The sequence below is a fragment of the Rissa tridactyla genome, chromosome 2, assembly GCF_028500815.1.
Source record: "Rissa tridactyla isolate bRisTri1 chromosome 2, bRisTri1.patW.cur.20221130, whole genome shotgun sequence".
Taxonomy (NCBI): domain Eukaryota; kingdom Metazoa; phylum Chordata; class Aves; order Charadriiformes; family Laridae; genus Rissa; species Rissa tridactyla.
The window spans coordinates 40,380,188-40,401,989 of record NC_071467.1 but is presented as its reverse complement, the minus strand read 5'-3'; the positions used below and the strand labels follow the sequence as shown (position 1 = coordinate 40,401,989).

Here is a 21,802-nt window from a genome sequence, read left to right as displayed (position 1 = left end):
CCATTGAGATTTGGTAGCATTTCCCACGCATCCTGCACAGATGTAAGAGGAACATAACGAGATGAAGCAGTAAGGAATAACTACTGATTTTTTTTTTGCTCTAAAACATGTAGAGTAGTTGGAATATTTCAGAAATTAATAGAACCCATAGCTTCAATGATTTTTTTTTGACACTTTCTGGAGAACACTACTTCAAATTTTGCTTGCAGTGTCATATGTTATTAGAATAAAGCCTGCTTTCTTTCAAAATTTCAAGTACTTTCTTGAGTTATGATGGAAACGCAACAATACAAACATTTTTCTTTATGCATTTAACTTGTGTTTTAGGTTTATACTTTCAATTGTAAACGTTATCCTGAAAAACGAAAATCTTACCACCCCCAAATTATCATACCTATGTAAGTAAATGAGCAGCCAAAATTTAGTCCAGATTCAATGACATATTGCTAATAAACCAGCTAAAACAATATACCACAAAACGACTGGATTGAAGAGGCATGAGTGGATTTCAGAGAGGCAGTTGTGCTGTGGAAGTCAGGGGTGAACTTCTACCCTTGTCGGTCTTCTGAATGGCTCTTCTAGGAGCCACGCAGGATGCTGATCCAAACCAAGACCTCTATATGTCGTCTGGTCTACCTGGAAAAATCCCTTCAAGGTGGAGTACTGCTCATTTTATAACAGGAAACTGAATTATTTCTGAATTAATTCAAAGCTGACTTGTCTCCTCACGCCAAGGGTGAAGGGACCATTACCTTCTGTGACTCAGGAATTTGAATTGTTTACGTGCAAGAGACTGCAAAACATCACTGCAGATAGCTTTAAACCATCAATAAAATAATACATATTCTTTCTTTTTTGTTTGGCAAAAGTATGATAACAAGTTTTCTGCCTCTCCATCTCTTTTATGGCAGGGAGTATCTATTCCTATGCGTTCCTCAAGAATGAGTTCAATACACGCACATTTGAAATCTTCCCAAATGCTAGTCCATAAAGCTAATTGCTTTTATGGTGTGACTGAGATTACACTGAGAATCACACTTTAATCTAAATTTCCTAGTATTATTTATGCTGCCATCAAAAGCATAACAAGGAGTAATCTTCCTTTTTAAATTTCTTTTTTTTTTCTAAATAAAATCATGCTTCATAGTAGGTATTTTAACATGTTATGTACCTAAGTATAATGAAACAAGTGCTCTGAAGGTTTATGTCTATTGCAAATAAACATTTATGGTTTTAAATTATTTGAGCAGAATAATTTTGCTAAACCACATACCAATAATTAAAACACACAGGAAATAAAAGGTTCTTCCCCCCTTTTTTATTTTCCCCCTAGGAATTACGATTAAAATTATTAAAATTAAAATAATAAAAATGACGCAATTTTGGAAACACAAACTATTATTATGAATAATAACCACACTACTTGCCTTGCATTAAATAAAAAAAGAACTTTAAAGAAGTTAAATTTTATGTTTTTATCTTTTGTTAAATCCATCACTGGGAATCTACTCTTGTTTCTCCTACGCAATTAAAAGCTTCCAAAGAAATCACCATGTATTACACAAGGGATAAAGACACAGCCTTTCCTGACTAATTAAAAATTCACAATGGGTGTCCTAAACATTACCAAAGTTTGCTGTCCTTTTAGCACTTGAGACATTATGGTTGTCTACCATGCAAACTTTGTATTTATTAATCATTTCAGCCATCCTGTCGCCATTCTCAATTTTGAAAATGCCTGAGCTCATTTTATAGTATCTTAGTTAAATCTTGTGCTCAGTCCGAGATTGGTGTCTGGTACTTACAGGCAGTGATTCAGGCCTTGTAGATTGGCATTTTCTCTGCTTAAATCCTTAGATTACAGTTGTTATTAAAAAAATAAAAATAAAATCCAAGTATATAGAAACAAACTGCCTTACCTTCACCAGTTCCATATAACCAGTTTCCCTTGCTGTCCACCAAGGCTGAGCTTTCAGTCCCTTAACATTGTAGAGAGACCGCTGCCAAACTGATGCAAAGTGACCTCTCTGATATCCAAGTTCGTACCACCTGTATGCCTAAAATATTGCAGTTGTTAACAATGAAATTCATACCAGCTGAGCTCCCACTTTAAAAAGGTAACATGCCTTTTTGATAAGGTAACAGACTGTCTCTTTGGATGCCAGGTTTATTCTTCTAATGTAAGGTAGTAACAGAAGGAAAAAAAGAAAAGGAAAAAAGGAAGAAAACCACCCACAAAACAAACCAACCTCAAAAAACCCCAACTAACCATTCCAAAATAGATCAGTTTGCCAAGGCTGTCTAATCCAACATTAGCAAAATAGGATAATCTTCTCACAACTATTCACACCAAATACGGCCAGTAATCTAGGCGCTGGAGATCCAACTGTTTGTCACCTTGGTCAACCTTGTTTTCTCTATGCTTCAATTCTCTATTGAGAATTATGAATGAATTATGAATTAAAGATGACTGCCTTCTGCTGCCAATGGAGATGCTGTGGCGATGAAAACAGTACTGACTTTGTGGATCTAAATTGTTACTTAATTACCTAATGCATATATGCACTTGAGTTTCTTCAAATATTTGTTCCCACACCAGAACTGACCACATGGTAGAAACCTACCGAGGTTAATACTAGACCTTTGCTTGTCTTACTCTCCCTTTCCACAATTTGCTTTACCCTGCATAGCAGCAAAACAAGGTCTGGCAAAAGACGACAATGAGATGCTCCTAAAGAAAAGATTCAGCATGAGTAGCACCGTGATGAACCATACACAGAGAAGGCAACGTATAGCTGCCTCCTTCCTGTCCAGCATTGCTGCTATAGCTGCAATATTTTAGACAACATGGAAGAAAAAAGGATATGACAGGACAGCTAAGTAGGGAGATATGAGGTAAGAAGTCCAGAGCAGAGGGACTGAAGCTGGCAGCAATCCCTGCCTTGAACAGAAAACGGTCCAAAAACCTCTTTACTTGGAGTCATGCACAGAGTCCTTCTCCAGCTACACCGCTTGAAATTTGCTCCCTACCAAGCCTGCAACCTGTCCAATTCACCGCCGCCTAAGCGTCACTCATCTAAACTTGGACCGTGTTCTCACATTCCTTCACCCAACCCGATATTTATTCTTGTCTCACTCTACAAAAAAACCACCAAGTTCTCAAAAAAACAAACCCTCCACTTCTCTTTCTATCAGGAGTATGGAAAATCTGGTGTGCTGGTTTTGCCTGGGGTAATTTTCTTCATAGTAGCTAGTATGGGGCTATATTTTGGATTTGTGCTGGAAACAGTGTTGATAAAACTGGGATGTTTTCATTATTGCTGAGCAGTGCTTACACAGAGTCAAGGCCTTTTCTGCTTCTCATACCACCCCACCAAGCAAGCAGGCTGGGGGTGCACCAAAAGTTGGGAGGAGACCCAGCTGGGACAGCTGACACCACCTGACCGAAGGGATATTCCATACCGTATGATGTCATGCTCAGCAATAAAAACTGGGGGAAGGAGGAGGAAGAGGGGGACATTTGGAGTTATGGTGGTTGTCTTCCCAAGTTACCATTAGGTGTGATGGAGCCCTGCTTTCCTGGGGATGGCTGAACACCTGCCTGATGATGGGAAGCAGTGAATGAATTCCTTGGGTTTTTTTGCTTTGCTTGTGCGTGTGGCTTTTGCTCTACCTATTAAACTCTCTATCTCAACCCACGAGTTTCCTTACTTTTACCCTTCTGATTCTCTCCCCCATCCCACAGCGGTGAGAGAAGAGTGAGTGAGCGGCTGTGTGGTGCTTAGTTGCAGGCTGGGTTAAACCATGACATCTGGAAAAGATGAACACTGTCCCCAGTAGCAATCCGGTACAGTAGTTTCCCTGCATGCCTAACTATTTTAATTGTTACTTGTTTTTCAAAGAGAGTCATTTCTCCTGTTCTAACTCATGAACATATGACAGCTGTCCATTAATCTGCCCACATTTGACATGAAGGCCAAACCAAAAGACTTACTGAGACAGACCCACAGTAGTAACCCAGTAACCCTTAAGCAACAGAATAATCATTTTATGTATGGGGTCTAATGGAAAGCGAAACATACAATCAAATAAACACATCTCTAGGAGACCAATTTATGTCAGCTTATTATTTACGTTTACCTTGAAGCCAGTAAACTAGAAGGAAAACCAAGACTTTTTTGGATACAAATCAGCCATGAGAACAGTGCGTGACTTACTAAGACTTACTTGGTCTTAGCAGTCAGTCAGTCAAGAAAACAAAAATTGGAAATTCTACATGTAATGGATTATTTCTAAAAATTTTCAGGTGTCATCTTACAGATCTTTTATTTCAGATATAAGGTAAGAAATGGCTTTGGATGGTTTTGTCTTCAAATTTTTACATAAGTCTCTATATTGTAAGTATAGAATAGTTTTTGAGAGTCTAAATTTTCTTCAAGCTTTTAAAAAATGTGGTTCTCTGATCTCTGTAACTCTCTTGAAGTATGTAGGAAAGGTCGTAATACAATGTTGCCTTATGATATTTGTCTGAACTACAGAAAAACAGTGTGGATGAGCAGAATAACAGCAGAGCACATATAAGCTTTTATCTTTTTTCCATAAAGAAGTTTTGTAAAATTGAGTATGGGTCCGAAAAAAAAAATAATTATGTCTTCCCTTTGGGTAATATACAGTATATCTATAAATTTTGATGTTATCTTGGTTAAGTCTCTGAAATGGAAGCATTATGATTTATAACGTATGTTCCCCAAGATGTAAATTGTAAGGGCAGTAGGATATCAATAGATTGTTCATGCTGACTGCCTGCATTCATTTGCAATGTCTGGAGTTAGCCCAAATGATAAGGAGGATGAATTACTTGTTTCAGCCACTGACTGATGAGTATGAATGTTGCTGCTCTTTAAGATACATCAGCTATAATCACGACGTATAATACTGTTAATCCTTATCTGTTAGAAGAATTGTGCTATGACGCTGCCTTTGGTAGCATGGAGTAGGGTTAGGTTGCCTCACTCATCCTTTCCAGTCCTGCATTTCCATAAGAAACCTTTCTTTTCGCATGCAGATCTTGGCAGCAGAAAGACTAAATAATGACCACTGAACTATTCATGACAGCTGCAACAGCATAACTTCTTTTCCAGGAAAGTAAGTGTTTGAGATGCACTCGGTGTATACGTTCTAGGTGAATGGCACTTTGTTCTATAATACCTTCCACAGTTCTAATTTATCTTTTTTTAAGTCAGTTTGGCATTTTATCAAATTATAGTTGGAAAGGGCATACTCAACACTGTTTCCCTAACACTTACCGAGACCACATTCATAATTCCTAATTGAGCTCTAATAGATGAATATCTACCTTCAACAAACCTTCAGTGATAGCAATTTCACACGTTCTTTAAATATTGATCTGTTTCCTTGATTAAATCTTGAAGTTCAGCAAGTCTAGCAAGGTCAGTGAGAAAAATTTAGCTTAACAGTGGACTTTCCACTGATAAATTTAAAAGTCTCCTCTATGCCAAGTTCATTTGTCATCGATTAAAACTTCTTCTACAGAAGATTTGACCATTAACTCCGTAAACATTAACACACAATTAACCTGGGGATTGTGATGATGTATGTCGATTACATCGATGTGGTATCTTCAGTCAAACATCGTAATGGGATACCCTAGGCTCAAACATTCAACCCAGAATATCCCATAGAAGCATACAGGGATTTTCTTTTTGGTTTTCTGTTGAGAGGGCAGAGTCAGACAGAGAGACACCGCATGCACAAGCAGACGCCATGTATGTATGTTCATATTGGAGAACTGCCTACCGACTGGGCCAAGATACTCAAGAGGTCAGCATTCTTTACAGTATTTTAGGTATCAATATTTCAGACCTATTAGTAGATAACCATGTAAAAAATCAGTTCCACTATGTTTTTTTTTTTATTCTTATTCTTTACACATTTCCCATCCAGGAACCTGAGTAGGGTTTTTTGGTTTGTTTTTTGTTTGTTTTTAAATTTATGTCCATTGTAAAGTCCATTACTAACAACAGTCTTCAACAAAAGCCCTTTGCTCCCCTACCACGGCAACAGTATGAATTTACAAATTTAAATTTGTCTTCTACATTAAATTGGGTTTTAAATTAAGAAATTGAAAACTCTCATGGCTTTCAGTTGCACATGCTTGCTTTTCTTGGGCACGCAACAGATTTGTTGCGCAAATCTCTGCTTTTCTGAGCTGTTTGCTGCTTTAATTACTGAACAAATACCATAACTCAGCCCACACATTCAGTCCTCTCATGGTCTTCTTTTATCACATACTCATTGGTGCAGAAGGTCATTTTGGGAAAGAAGGGAGGTTTACAGAACACTGCTATATCGGAGCTATGAGGGAACTTCTATACAGTGATATACAAGTAAATGTTCTTTTTTTAAACTCTAGTTAAAATCTTTGTTTTAAGTGGTAGGAGCATAAAACAGACTCTAGAAACACTTTCATTGAATTTTTGAAAGATGTTTGGTTCCTTTGTTCAAACTGCCCCGTGCAAGCTTCAAAAGGTTAGGTTAGTTCTAAGGCAAGGGATGCTAAGAGATTGTATTGTCACATCAATGGCAGATTTTTTGCTGTTGCTCATCTCTACCTCTACACGCATGTGCTGGGATGTTATTGCAATAGGACTACCCATGTTTTCAACATCGAGCCTGTGCTAAAAAGGTTTTCTGGATTGGATTCTGCAGTCCATCAGAGATTTAGGCTTTAAAGCAAGAACACGTTAAATGCGTACCTCTTTGTCTCCCATTCTCTGCAAGGCATCACCCAGATGAAAATAAAAGCGTCCATCATCTGTGCCAGGGTCACCAGACTCTAGTCCTTCCTAAAAAAAAAAAAAGTATAAGAGAAATTTTAATAGGACTTCTAACTTCTAAAAGAGTTCATTTGATTGCTGTAAATAGGCTGCCAATTCTATGCAAGAGACTGAGTACGAAATTGGCTATAAAATATAACCACCATGGTAACCCAGAAATTAGGTTGAATGAATACACCCCTTCAGTAAAAAGACATTTCTCGTGTTATCAGTTTCCAAATGCCATGGCCTCTCTCCTCAGTCCTTCCAAGGCAGAGGTGTATTCAGGGATAGACACTTGCCCCTGATGTACAGACACACAAACACTTTAAGCAAGCTGGATTAAGGTTTTATTTTGAGATGTTTTTTCACAAACACTCAAAAGCATATGCAAGCCCTCTCTGCATTTTTCAAGAACCTTGAGTTTGCAGCTTACTGACAAACACAAAACAATTTGAGACTCACAGCTATGTACTTAGGTTAACCACTAATAAAACAAATACTTGATGTTTAACACTTGATGAGTTTCAATGTACAAACTTGTTCCAGCTCATTGGCAATATATATAGCAATACCTCTGCAACACACAACTGAAACTGTGATTTGTGATTAGTATGCTTCTACCTTGACATGTTTTATACATTCCAATTTTATTTTTTACAGGTAAAATATTTACTGTAGGTGAGAAAAGAAAAATACCTTTAGATAGGGTATGCTTTCTGCTATCTTGTTTTCTGCCTTCAGGATGAAGCCATAATGTACTTTGGCAAAGCCATCATTTGGAGCCAGGCTTAGAACCTGTTTGAGAGCAAATGAATTAAATACGCATGTATGGATCTACACAAATTAACAAACCTGTGCACGTGTTACTATTTAGTGATTCAATGACATTTTCTTCTATTGATGACTCTCAGATAAACTCTTGGCTTGGCTGTACTTTCTTCTCCCTGATACTTTTGTGCTTCTCCAGAAAAAACCTATTACAAGCCAAACTTTAAAGTCTCAGAAGTAAAATTATTCTAATTGGAATCTCTGAATTGCCTTATTTTTTGTTGCCTGTCTTTCTCCACCCTCTCTCTTGAGTTACAGCATGCTACATTAGAGAATTATCACCATTCATTAACACTGAAGCTACATATCCCAGGTTTGACTAATCTGAAGAAAAGCAAGCGCTTTGGAACAAATCTACAGCACATTGATGGGAAGTGAGGTGTAGAAATACACCTGAAATAGTTTGAAGTTAGATAGGTTTATACTGGTGGCAAACTAGTCTTGGCAAGAGAAAATAGACTACACTGTGAAGCACAGTGCGTACAATTGAGAACGATGCTGTAAAATAATGCCTGCATCACATAAGGGGACTGCGCAGACCCCGGGAACGCAAAGGGCGTTCGCAGCACTACGGTGAACCCGAGCAATCTCCGGAAGAGCTCACACTTGCTTGGCCAAGAGAAAGCTATCAGACGGTAACGCAAGGTCTAATGCAGAAGTGATTCAATGTGCTTTCACACTACAAGATGACGGATAGATTTTTCTTGTATAGTTGTGTGCTTCACTCCTTGACCAAGACCAAGACCTAGTGTGCTGAGTGAAACTAAAAGATTTTATATCCTAAGCTAGATTCAGATAATGTCTGAGTTATAACCTGACCGTAATTTTGTAGAAAAGGAAAAACCATCGGCAAATATCCAGAGATGGATATGTCATGGGGACTGTGAAAGATTTGTGAGTACAGGGACGGCTGTAGGAAAGGACCAGCGTACGGGGGAATGTTTCAGGGAACAGGGATGTGAAGCTGGCTGGCCTGAGTTCTGAAACATACACCCCCAACATTACTAGGATAATTTAAGTGCATTTGGTCTGCCTCAGCCAAGGAGTAAATTAAAGATGTCTTGAACTACTTTCCAGCTCCATGTTTCTATGATGTATATATTCAATATCATTTACAGCCCTGTGTGATATCAATTACATGGACAAGTTAATCTGTTGTTACATCTCTTCTCTCCTTAGAGAGTGGACAGTCTTATCAGGACAGATCCTCAGTCTATGAGAATCATCACAAGAGTCTGGCAGCCATTGGAATTAGAGAGGCTGATACCTGCTAATTGTCTAGCACAGCTCCTAAACACAAAACAATGGACAGATGAGCAATTTCTCTTGCCTAAATCCATTTTTGAAGCTACTAAATTTATGCCATGGGTAAAATGTCTCCATGCATTATAGCCATTTCCCTCTGCCTTTTCCAGTCAGTGTCTAACCTAATTTTCCCCATCAAAATAATTACAAGAAAACCATAACAAGTCCTCTGGGCCAATTGCTCTGCTTTCCCAAACCCTATTACATACAAACTACACCCGAGCAAAACCAAAATCACCACAACGTGGGTATAAAATGTTATGAGTTAAAAATAGTAGCATTTCACTTATTTTTGCCGAAAAGAGCTACCATGAAGGAACAATCAATTTGAGAATCTATCTGAAGTCCACAATATGACACTTTATTAGCAAAAAGTGAACTTGTCAATTCATAGGATCTCTAGTACAAGAATACGCTACCACCTTACGCATCTTACACCTTTTGACTACAGCGCTCTGTGTATAACCATTTTGATCCAAGAACCTATACCTGCAGGGTAAAATAAAATGACTGACAGAAATATTTATTAGCCATATAATTTCGTTACAGTTCCTTTAACTATAGGATAAAGCTATCTGATTAATTAAGACAGAATAGAATTTTCTGTATTACAGTTCATTTAAACTATGCCGAGTTGCATTAAGGCATGATCTACATTCAGGGCCCCTAAAGAGAAGTGAAGAGATACAATCAGCAGAAATTACACTGGAAGTATTTAATGTAAATTGTATTACTCTGTTGCTGTTGCTGCATGCAATATTAATTATGTTTAGAAATAAGTTTTACTAAACTGCTCATAGCCCATTAAATATTAATCATGAATATAGAAATTAACCTCTGGGGCTATCAATGGCTAATTAGCCAGGGCAGAGTACTGTGTTAATGTGGATATTCTGCTTTTGGTACCTAAGATAGCTCAATCAGAGCTGGCTTGTGCGTGCCTATATAACATTGCACTGAGCCATACAGACATGCCTCAGCATGGCAGGCAGAAAAAGTGCTATTAGCAGAGTAACGGGTCTTATAGAGTTCTCTTCCGCTGTATTTTATCATAATCTGTAGATCTTTGTAAACAAAAATAGCTCGAAATTCTACAAGGACTACTTTTAACATTATGTTTTCTTTGAAAATAAAAATAGCTCTGAATTCTACTAGGACTACTTTAATGTTGCATTTCCATGTCGCTAAGCGTAACGTTCAAAAGAAAATACTTTAATATTAGGCAAAACTGAAATCCTCTCCAATTGGACACCATTTTCCATTTGTGCTTCAGCACAGTGTGATAAACGCATAACAGAAAAGCGTATTTTGTATCAGTTAAACTATACCACGCTACAGCTGTATGTACAAAACTCCCTTGATATGAAGTTCAATGTTTACACACATCATTTCTGTAGCTAAAAGAAGGAACATATCATATTTAAGACTTTTGTATATAACACTTCAACAGCTGCTAAGACATAATAAATCTGGGGAAAATAATTTTAGAACAATTTTGATTGGATCCCAATTTTTAAGTCTGGTTATACAAAAAAGACAAGAATTGAACAGAAAATAAGTAAACTGGCTATTAAACGTAAAGCAGTAAGTTTTCATTCACTAGGATTCCTTGGGCATCTATTCAGTTCCTTGGAGATGATGCCAGCTACAGTTAGTCTGGTCTGAAATGGTATATACTGTGATACTGTGGTAGGGGAAAGTGCCTGTGAAGGGTCCAGCTTCTTACATGTGCTCAGCCCATGCTTACTTAACACACACTGGTAACACTGAGTTAAGATCAAAATGTTATAGCAGGAAGGCAAGGGAGGACATCGGTGCTTTTTGCCAAAGAATCTGGCAGATTCCCAGGAAATGGGACATTTGGAGCCTAGGTTCTCCTACACAGAAGGGTGTTCAACTACTTGGGAACTTGCCTGAGGAGCAAAAAGAAATACCATATACACAAGAAGTTAGACAACTACAAAGAAAAGAATGGCACCAGAGGGGAATCTGCAAAAAGCTGAGCCTTTAGTCAAACAAGGGGTACGTCCTCTTGAGGATGCGTCCTGAGCTCTGCTCTCTCTTCCTAGATGTCCATGCCTTCTGCATTAAAGAACACTTGAATAAGTGAATAAGGATGTATGAACATCCTTACAGTGGGAAGCAGAACCCAGGATTTGCAAATATCGGAGGCATCTACTGTGCAGTTCGCAGTTCATGATCTTGTCTGTACTCTCTTGTCTTTTTCTATCAAATGACTAATTTGTCCCACATTAGTGAGATGAAGGATTTAATCACACTACAGAAGTTTCCCAGGTCTTTCAAATATCATGGGAAGAGGAAGATGTCTCCTGGAGGCCCTCAGAACCACTCTTCACAGTCTGTCCCACTCTTTATTGACTTTGCACAGAGCCTGAGCACCTATGGTAGAAGCTCCAAACCATATGCCAATCACTTTCTAAATATGCATTGCAACAGCTGAGGGAAGCACTCAAGAGCAGAGCATATGGCCCCCTACGCAATCTGCCCAAAATCACGTAAGAAGCCTTCAGTATAATGAAGAATTAAAGCAGGTACACATGAGCTTCTCCCTGTTTCTTTGGCTATGTTTCCTTTCTTAAAATTCTTCATGTAAATTTAACCTGAATTACATCAAAGAAAAAAAAAATACATTACTGTGTTGGAATTCAGCCTGACGAAGGGCCAGAATATGGACAAACCCCATGTTTTTTAAAAAGAATAAATTCAACTCCTTTTAAAAGGTATTTATTTGTTGTTCTTTTACAAGTACAGAACATGACTATGATCTATTCTATTTCAGTGGTTAGTGAACCGCAAAACAGAGTAATTACACTGGATAAAGTCTATGGAAGCATGGAAAACAATATATTAAAAGTAGACCAGTTCTCGTTTTGCATATCTGTTCTTAACCAGAGCAGTATTCATGTCTTCTGAAGTATATCAAACTCAGTATCAAAGTAATTATATAGCAAATTCATTACCTTCTTTCCTTTGTAAAAACTCCTGTGATTATTGATATTAAGAAATTGTAGCATCTATATTGTTTGCAGAAAAATACTGAAAAATTGCGAAGGAAAATCTTGCCCAAAAGGAGTACATTTTTGGTTTTTTATGTTCCTTGCAGCTTGAGAAGCAAGTTAATATATTCTATCTTTAAAAGCTGATGTTTCCAATCCTCTGAGAAATTTTGACAGCAGGCCAAAAATTATTGAACAGAAATGTTTTATGGAGGGACCTACAACGTAGCCAAAGTAGCAAAGCAAACATTACTCTGGCAACATCTGAGACTACCAGAGGAGCTTGAGGAAAAAAAAATATTAAAAAAAGAAAAAAAAAGGTTTCAGCTTCTGCTTCCAACCACATGGTTGAACATTCTCCTTCTCTTTGAGAAACCACCCGAGATAAGAATCCCCTCAGACTCCCAGATGTGGGGGCTGAGAAACTGGGCCTTTATTCTCAGGAGGTGGTACTAGTCATGCTGACTTGTCCTCAGTCTACACAACCAGCCCATTACCGTACTACGCCTGTACTAAGCAAGCACTGCAACAAGTGTGCCAACATCAACAAGACCATCACGGATCCAGTGCTGACAGTTTGTGCTCTACCAGTGATGTCAAGCTCCACATCTGTCAGAGTTTCCAGACGATAATGGGGTTTCTAGATCACAGAAGCAAAGTGGTTCTTCCTGGCAGTGAACTTCCCCCAGCTTGATAACCATATAAGATAGCAATATAAATGCAATAAACTGACCACACTACCAGCATCATGAAAGAAAAACAGAATTTAGCCTGCTTACGAAAATCATGAAAACGCAAGCTACTTTCTCAGATGGTTAGAGACAGCGTACCTGTAAAGAAACAGGCTTACTTCTGCTTTCCATGTCTTGCAGATGAGATACATTTTTTATACCATGCATTACATCTATCTGCCCTGTCAGTATATTCCAAAACTGTCTACCAGAAGGTATAAGAAATCAATTATTATCAAGCATATGAAAAAAAAATCTGCATTTCTTTGTCTTTGAGAAAAAACATTTAGCATGACAGCACCTGGAAATCTGAATAAAAATTAAAAGATAATTAAGAACTGCACTATAAAAAAACCCATATCTGTATTAACCCTTCAAAACCAGACCTGCAAAATGTTTAAAAACTAAAAAAGTTAAAAGCAGGCAATCTTTAGAACGAACAGATGAATGCAAGTAATTTTTTCCCTTGGCTGGAATGGAAGCTCACCTCTTCATATACTTTCTTGGCATTGCTGTTATCTCCTATCAAGAGGTAACCAACACCAAGGTCATTCTTGAAGGAAGTGTCACCGGGGAACAGCTGAACTAATTTCTGTAGAGTAACCAGGGAACCTCTCATGCGACCTAATTTGATGGAACAAGACTTAATTGCAACTACAGATATGAGTAACAGTAGTAAGACGTTTACACAACATCTAAGAAAACACAAATCAGAGCCAGGTGTTCCACTTTCACTAATGATCAAGAAGCAGAACTTGAAAAAACTTGTGCAGATGGGAGCATATTCAGCTGCTTCGTTGTCACTGGGGGTGTACCCGTAACAAGGAATATTTCAGGAAACCACTGCAAACGCGTATCACCCAGTGTTATGGTAGCCTCTAGTGGAGAACTGTTGACAGTGTAGCAGTAACAACATTATTAAAGCTTTGGTTGCTCTTTCATGCACAGATGTCAAAGTGCTCGACAAAACTAGGCAAACATATCAAAATAAACTTAGTCTTGATTGTTTAAGTAATTAAGCATGTTTCTAGCGTTAAGCAATAGTTCCACTATATTTCCACTACAAAATTAATCATGCTTTACGTGCTTAAAATTAAGTACGTTCCTTGACTTCCTGGATGAGGTCTTGCAGAGGAAAACAGCAAGATCAAAACAAATTGATATTAAAAACCAACCCATGGGAACAGAACTTTTTTTTCCATCAAAGTCGACTGTGACTCATATTCTAATCAGCACTTCTTGTACATCACAGAATTGAGATCTAAACTTTCGGATGTTACCCCTGAGTTCAATTCCATTCTTCTCTATGTTTACTGAAAGTTTATTCTGGTTATGTTTACTCTGTGTATGCCATTAATTTCCTCATGATTTCCCTCAGCTTCAGTAGAAAAAGATGAACATTTTCTTCTTTTTCAGATTTTTTGACCGCTTCCCATCAGAGCTTCTAGTAGCACCTAGTGCACTGTTGTCTACAGACACTATTATCATACAAACAATTATATACACTGGTACCCCAGAAAAATTTTAAAGAATTTGAAAATATTGTTCATAAGCATTAGAGAGATTAGGAATACTACTGAAAAGTCAATTGAATTGGTGCTTTTAAGTCCTTAGTGATCTTTTGAAAGTCTTGCTCACACAACTTCCAAAATGTTTTTACACCATCCTCAAATCTTACCAAGAAACTGCTGCCTGTCTGCTTCTCGTTTCAAACTCAGTTTTATCAGATCTGAAGGGACATTTGGCAGACTAACAACCTCATCATATGTGTTGATGGCTTTTTGCAGCATCTCATTACTTCTCATTTTCTCAGCTAAGTCATCTTCAGACTAGAAAGAATCACAAAACCATTATTAGAACACATAACAATCCATTACTCTTAAAAATAACTTTGTCTTCTTCAAAGGCAAACTATGCAATTGTTAGACTACGGGAAAAATTTTAGAATTATCTTTAACCTATATAATTTTGTCATAACATTGGAAAACTTATTTGGTTGTGCTTTATGGTAAGGTAGATTAGAATTACTGTTAATTCTCGTTTCCTGCAAACTATTTGAAAGCATAAGTATGAGAAAATTTGCGCCTAAAACATACATTAACACAGATTTTTGGTTAACATTTGTAGAACTCATAATTTCTGCTTTTCAAAAATAAATGAAGCAATCTGTTTTAATAATGTGGAAGAAGTGTAAATTGTTGCCTATGGGCTATTTGTGTACTAAGTCTCACACTGGCAGCAATACACAGATCAAAACACACCAACAAACTTTTCTTTCGTATACCCTGACACAAATTTATTTACGTTCTTTCTTAGAAAACTAATTAGGAATTGGCTTCACTCTTGCATATGTTGATAGAACAAATACGCTACAACTCTTTCAGAACTTAAATTTGTTCATTAAATTCAGAAGCAGACCAAAGGATATATGAGATCTCTGCTGCGAATTTATAGCTTTAGTGAAGCCAATGGAAGCTACTACCGATTTCACTTGTGGTATGGCATTTTCGTAATTTGTTTCCATAGCTGTAATAGCGTTACTTTGAATTGTTTATACAAATGCATGCATTTTCATGTGTTTAATGCATTCTTCCCAAATACATCTCTTTTTATTCGCTTACGTTCGTTCTTAAGTCAATTAGCAGAGCAAGGTTTGCTCATCTTGATTAACAGGAGTTCAAGCAGTCTTTTATTACATCTAGTGCAGTGGTATTATCCTACTATTTATGAAAATACAAGGATTTTCTCTCCTAAGATATCCCAACACAGTTCAAAAGTATTATGAATGCAGAGCTTATTTTCCAATACTTTCTCTTTTTTTGGATGAGAACACCCGAAACAGAACTCACTCCAGAAGGAAAGGCTAATTAAGCCTGCTCGCATACAAATATGGGTTCTTTATCCTTTAACATTCTCTCTATAAAAACTCCAAATCCCCTTCCCTATTCACACTAAGCAAAAAGCAGCATTTAGCCAAGACTTGACTGCTGCGTTGATTTACCAGCTGCAGCAAACAGCATGTAACAACTAAGTTCTGCCTTTTGTTCCTGCATGAGGACATTAGTTGGGATTTATCTCTTACCATTCATCTGGTAGTTTTCGTGACATCTACAGCATGTACCTTATTTTTGTGTTATTTACAACACTTCCACTAGGATAAAGTAGAACAGAAGCTCCCAAAGTAACTGGGGAAGGATAGAGGACTGAAACATACAACATGACAGACCACATAATTCTTTTTTTATTTGGGAAACATCCGTAAAATTACAAATGAAGTCTGACTGGGCTCTAGAACTCTATTGATAAAAAAGGTTTCTTTCATCTTTTTTAACATATATGTTGTTGTTTTTTTTTTTTTTTTTTTAGTACCTGTGCTTTCCCATATCTCGCTCGAGGACTCTGTGGATATTGATTCACTAATGCTTCAAAGGCCCTCAGAGCTTCTTCAACTTTTCCCTGGAAGGTAGAGACATTTATCAGCAATTCTATCTAATAAAAATGCTGAAAGATGCATGCCCTAACAACATATTAGTTTGCCCAATTAAAAACCAAAAACAAAACCAAAAAAACCACAGACTGAATCAACAGTTTTCACTCTTATTTTTGTTGGGATTGCCTGCTTATTTAAGAGAAATTCATTGTCATTATATATGAAGCAATATTAGCCACTTTCTGTGGTTAAAATAAATGACTGTTTTTATTTTACTCACTTTCCTTTTGTTGACTGGAAAAACTGCTGAGATGACAATAAACCTGCCTATATCAAAATGTAAAGATTCTATTGCTAATAACAAAATCCAAACTGAATGCAACAGAGAATAGAAAGCAAGTTCTATAAATATCTAGAAATTTCCTCTCTGCATACACCTCATGACCAGCAATATCATACCTATGGTTCTTCTAGGGGAAATACTAGACTCGGCCACAGTGTATGGCTGTTTCCTCCAAATGTTTTGAATAACTATGTCCCTCAGGACACCTCACGTGTGCTCTGTGTCTCTTCCCTGTCCCATACAAAGTCTAAATGTAACCATGGTATTCTCATGATTGATGCTGACTAGCAAGTAGGGCCAGAAGTTGAGAAGAAGCAGCTGCACTGTTAAACAGGAGCTGAGCACCGCTCAGCAAAATTTGGCATCAGATCCTGCTGCCACTTCCAACTCTTGCAGCTTCATAAATATGAGGGATTATTATATACAACTGCATTGCTATCTTAAAATATCACATATGTTACTAAATTCATCCTGCTTCCTACAAGACAGGCACGATGGTCTGCAACTCACCGAGAGACACAGGCAGGAAAAGAAAGTCAGCCAACTGACCCTATAGACTCATAAAAAGTTTCTGTTACGCCTTTCTCTGATCAACCAATTGTTTAAGTAACAAGAAGCATGAAAATGTTTTTTATTTTTGTATTGTAACACATAACAGGGCTCCTAGTGAAGAGCAGCAGCAGAGGCAGCCTGAGGTTAGTGCTGCCTACGTAGCAGCCCTTCAGCCCCATCATAGACCTACAGGAACTCTGGGGCTGCATGGATGGTGATCTAAAGCTAAATCTGTACAGTCAGTCTTCTGAAAATCAAGAATAATCCCACACCTGCAGTGACTAAAATGCTTTTTATTGGTACTGTACTGAAAATAGTATATCTCATTGCTCAGTCATCTCAAATTCAGGGTAGAACAAAGACCTGCAGTTCTCCATGTGCTAGGACTGCCTGCGAGGCATACCAGAGCTTTCACAAGATTTGCATCCAAAAGACTTAAGGTCTTTCATTTTTAAGAGTCACATAGTCTTGCTTCATTATTTAATCTCACATCTGGAAAAGGGATACCTCTGCAAAGGTCTTGTTTTCTGAAACATTCAAATAAAAGCATAAAATTGGAAGTTGTCAGAGGAGATGACTGAAGAGTTTCTGTTTATTGTTGGGGTTTTTTTTGTTTGCTTTTCATATCAAGTTATTAAATTCAAAACTACCAAAACTGATTGATGGGTGTTAAGGTCTTGCTGTCACTGGTGAGAAGCAGGAACATCTGCTTCATGCTGTACGCAGCTGTATGAGAGCAAACACTCACAGGACACACACAGAATTCCAGCAGGAACAACACCTACTACAAAGATTTGCACCTAATGCTCGCAAAGTGTATGAACATTTACTGAGAGATCCATATTAACATGCTTATAGTATCTAAGTTCTCTGATAATAGTTGACTTCAGTACTCAAATGGACAGCAGTGATAGGACAGATCTAACCCTGTTCCATGTGATTAATTTAAGCAGCTTTTTGACAATAGGAATTCAACAGTCAAGCTAAATATTTTCAAGGTTAACGGTGAGCAAACACGCATAAATAGATATACACTCAGGACTTTAAAAAAAACCAAGATAAACTATCCAACAGAAATGAAACTTGAAGGACAAACATGCCCTGAATATTTAATTTTTAAAAGTTAATTTCACAGAAAGTAATCTAAAAGTAATTTTCCCTTTTTCTAAGTTAATTTTTATTGTATTAATTTTTGTCCACTATTTACAGTCCTGCAGGAAACGTTCAAAACTTACTTTTTTACGTAATTTTTCTGCAGCATCCAGTTCAGCTTTAATGGTCTTATCAAACTTGTTTAAGAGCTTTGGCTTCTTCTTCTTTTTAGCTGGAAGAGATTTAAAAACACACAGTTCATGACTTCTTTTGTATGTCACAGCAATTGTTTGGAGTAACCTTTAACTAGACACTGTGACTGTGCTGGTAAAGTGTACGATTTTCAAATAAGGCGGTTTCAAAATACACTGAAAAGAAATTGATTTCTTAGTTATTACGATCACAAAATCCTGTATGAAAAAGCGATCTTTGGTCATTCAAAATTTGCAGTCAAGTTTTTGATAAAGATTTTTCACCTCATATAGTCAAGGATTTTTTTCCAAATGGTTCAAATTGACATGGAAGAACAGAAAGAACTGTTACTTTTCCCACATTTACATGGTATTATGAAAAATATCGTTACCAGGACATGTTAATAGTTTCTAAAGTTGTGCCTACACATGTCTACTTCTTTGCCTAAAACAACTAAAAGAGTTGATAGTAAGCATAGTTACTTATGGTTGGAGGGACTGAAAAAAGTCACGTAGTCCAACTTCCTGCTGAAAATGGGTTTAACATTGAAATATCGGATCAAGACCTCTTTAAGTGATCAAGTTTTCACAGCTTAGCAAGTTATCACACAGCAGCAGAGCAGCAGCGGGTTGTAACAAACCAGTCTTGAAGTAAACCCTGTAAAGTAAATTGCGTTTGAAGCAAATTGAAGCAAATTGTATCAATTTAAACTGCTATATTTGCTTCATAGCCTTTCACTCTTAAACAATGTCTATTTGGTTGCATTAAGTATACTAGATGTTAAAAAAATGCAAATACTCTACTGAAGGATATGACGGCAGATAAGCACTTTTCTCCACATTTGATACAGCTAAACTTTGCTTTTGCACTTAATTAAAAAAAAACCAACCCTTTTCTGACACAATTAAGGGAAATATATATTGTCTGACACAAGTAACTACTAGTTTTGTGTATATGTCATTAGCAGCACATATTTTTGCTTAAATTATGCATTACTGTTTTTCCCCCTCTATGTACAGTAAGCCATTAATAGTATGAAAAGAAGTAAAATTATTATGTTCTTTGTAGAAGTTTAAACAGAATGCCGTAACTGCTACGCGTAAGGCTAAACCCAAACATCGTACAGCTTAATATCACAAGATTGCTGCAATACTGCAGCAAGTATTTTGGATAACCTCTACAAGGTATTGTAACTAGTCATGTTTTATTCCGCTACCCAAGCCCTCAGGTGCACTGCTCAGGGATGGCAAGAGCCACCACACGCTGCTGGAAGCCGTGCTCATGTTTCATTAAATACTTTCTCTCCGAGACTCTGATCCTACACTGAGCTTTAGGCAGACAAATCTCTTCGTCTCTGCTAAACCTCAAAGACGAACACCTTAGTTAATGCTAAACCAATACTAACCCCATCCAAGCATTAGAGGATCTCATGAGTCTGAGCTGCTTTGTATGAGATAAAAAAACCCCACTTGACTACCTTTGATTCTTTCTGTGTAAGACTTTTACTGTCATGTTCAACACCGAACTCAGACAGCTCTGCACAGAGAGTTTTCCTTACGTTAGCTTTATAAACCATTCTGCAGCATTGGTATGGATAAAGAGATGCTATTGCTTTTCAGGGGCGGGGGGGAAATAGAGTTTAAGTAGGATTGAAGCTATCCTACTAAAATCCATTTACTTATTTCACAAAGGTTGTATGAAGCTTTAAGTATAAAAATGTCTTAAGATCTATAAAGGAAAGGTACTAAAGAAGCAGTGCATTAGGATTATTATATCCCTGTTGATCCTTCTTATAACAGAAGTGACTGTAATTTTCCAAGATATTAGTACCAAGATGGAAAGAAGGAAAACACTGAAAAAGGAGTTTACTCCTTTTTCAGGATAAACCACCAAATAGCATACTTCAATATATTGTTTTTCCTCCCCCAAACACTTCAGGGCTTCATTGTACCCTTTGACTTTAAATCAAGCACCTATACTCAAGCACACAATAACGCACTTCAGGAATGTAGTTATCACAAAACTGAACTGACCAAAGAGATGCTTTGCTTTATTTATTTATTTTTTAATATAAGAATATAGATGGTTTTCACGTCTTTTGTTCATTCCTCATAGACACCATAGTAGAAATGTATTTCAGTCCATGGCTGATTCTAGTCTTGCTATGTCTTACTTTAATATTAATCACTTTATAGAAAAGTGATGTCTTTATTGCATTTTCATGCAGTTAATGATGATAACGATTAAGGAGCACGGCACTGGCTTTGTTCCAAATGTTCATACCCCTTGCATCCAACAGAACTCACAGAACCAGCTCTCATCATGAGGGCGAGGATCCCTCCAGCCCAGACCTTGAGTCCACAGTGACTAACAGGCATGGACAGAAGTTTCTGACATAACATCACTGGGCCTGAAAACAACAATCCATAATGTGCAAAAGGTTTGTTTCATTTTATGGTGTTTTTTTTGTTTGGGATTTTTTTTTCCTGAAAATATGCCAGCTCAGTTTTTCAAGAAACCATCACTATTTCTAAGGCCTGGCTTGCTCAACGGTATGTGTGGATGAACTTGGATGCATCAGCCCAAGAAGCCAATGAAAGCGAGTGTCCCTGAGGACCTTTTAGGTTGGTTTAAGCTCACAAGCTGCTACCTGAAACTGTGATTTATTGTTAGCAGGAAAACTGAGGCATGTCAGTTCCTCTGGGTACATGATCTGGGGAGCTTCCAGCTGGACATTGCCACCAAACACTCAGTTTGTTCCAGTTCTTTAGGTCGGAGGCTGTACATACAAGAAATGATGTAAATCACAACTAAAATGTCAACTGTCAGTTCCTACGACATTCCTATGAATGAAAATCTTTATCTAAGACTGGCCAGTTACACAGAAACTGTGTGTTCAGTGAGAGAGGACAACTATTTGTCAGCCTTCTAACTTTCGGTATTCATGGAAAGAGGTAGTCATTTGGTCCTTCTTAAACTTGGTAAGCATGGCAATAGCGAGGTGCCTTCAAGGCAATGCAATCCCACCCATCAGTAAACTTACTGCCTGTGAGACACTTTCCACAATTCCTTTGAGTTTACACAGAGATGAGACAGAAACAGCCCAGGAAAAAAAAGTAAATGAAAATCTTAGAAGCCTGTGGCACAATGGTATGAGACATCTTCCCCCTCATATCTGACTTTGGTGATGTGTTGGAAGAACCTTTTCGCCACCCTCCATTACAAGAAAGTATTATCTTCCCGTTTTCAGTACAATTATACATCAGCTCTAGACCAGCAGGAGATCAATATGAAAAGCTGGAAAGGAGCTGTTAACATAAATATTATTCAGCTGCTAGGCACCAATATAACACAGCAAACATTATATAACGAGCAATCATTTTCATCTCCCATCCTACTCCTATGTTAAAGGATTCACCAGGGAGCGTTCAGTGTAACCATCAAGCATTCCTCTATATTAACCAGATAGCCTG

At 37.5% G+C, this 21,802-nt stretch overlaps 1 protein-coding gene across 14 annotated transcripts in view; it reads right to left on the bottom strand.

Moving 5' to 3' along the window:
• ASPH (aspartate beta-hydroxylase) overlaps positions 1 to 21,802 on the bottom strand; it is a 124,636-nt gene that overhangs the window by 23,215 nt on the left and 79,619 nt on the right. For all 14 annotated transcript variants that reach the window (XM_054190668.1, XM_054190675.1, XM_054190663.1 and 11 more), the window contains 7 exons: positions 18,281 to 18,369; positions 16,090 to 16,176; positions 14,399 to 14,549; positions 13,208 to 13,344; positions 7,536 to 7,634; positions 6,777 to 6,866; positions 1,920 to 2,057 (listed from right to left, as the gene is read on the bottom strand). In XM_054190668.1, coding sequence (XP_054046643.1) covers positions 1,920 to 2,057; positions 6,777 to 6,866; positions 7,536 to 7,634; positions 13,208 to 13,344; positions 14,399 to 14,549; positions 16,090 to 16,176; positions 18,281 to 18,369 — 791 coding nt within the window. The remainder of the gene's footprint in view (positions 1 to 1,919; positions 2,058 to 6,776; positions 6,867 to 7,535; positions 7,635 to 13,207; positions 13,345 to 14,398; positions 14,550 to 16,089; positions 16,177 to 18,280; positions 18,370 to 21,802) is intronic.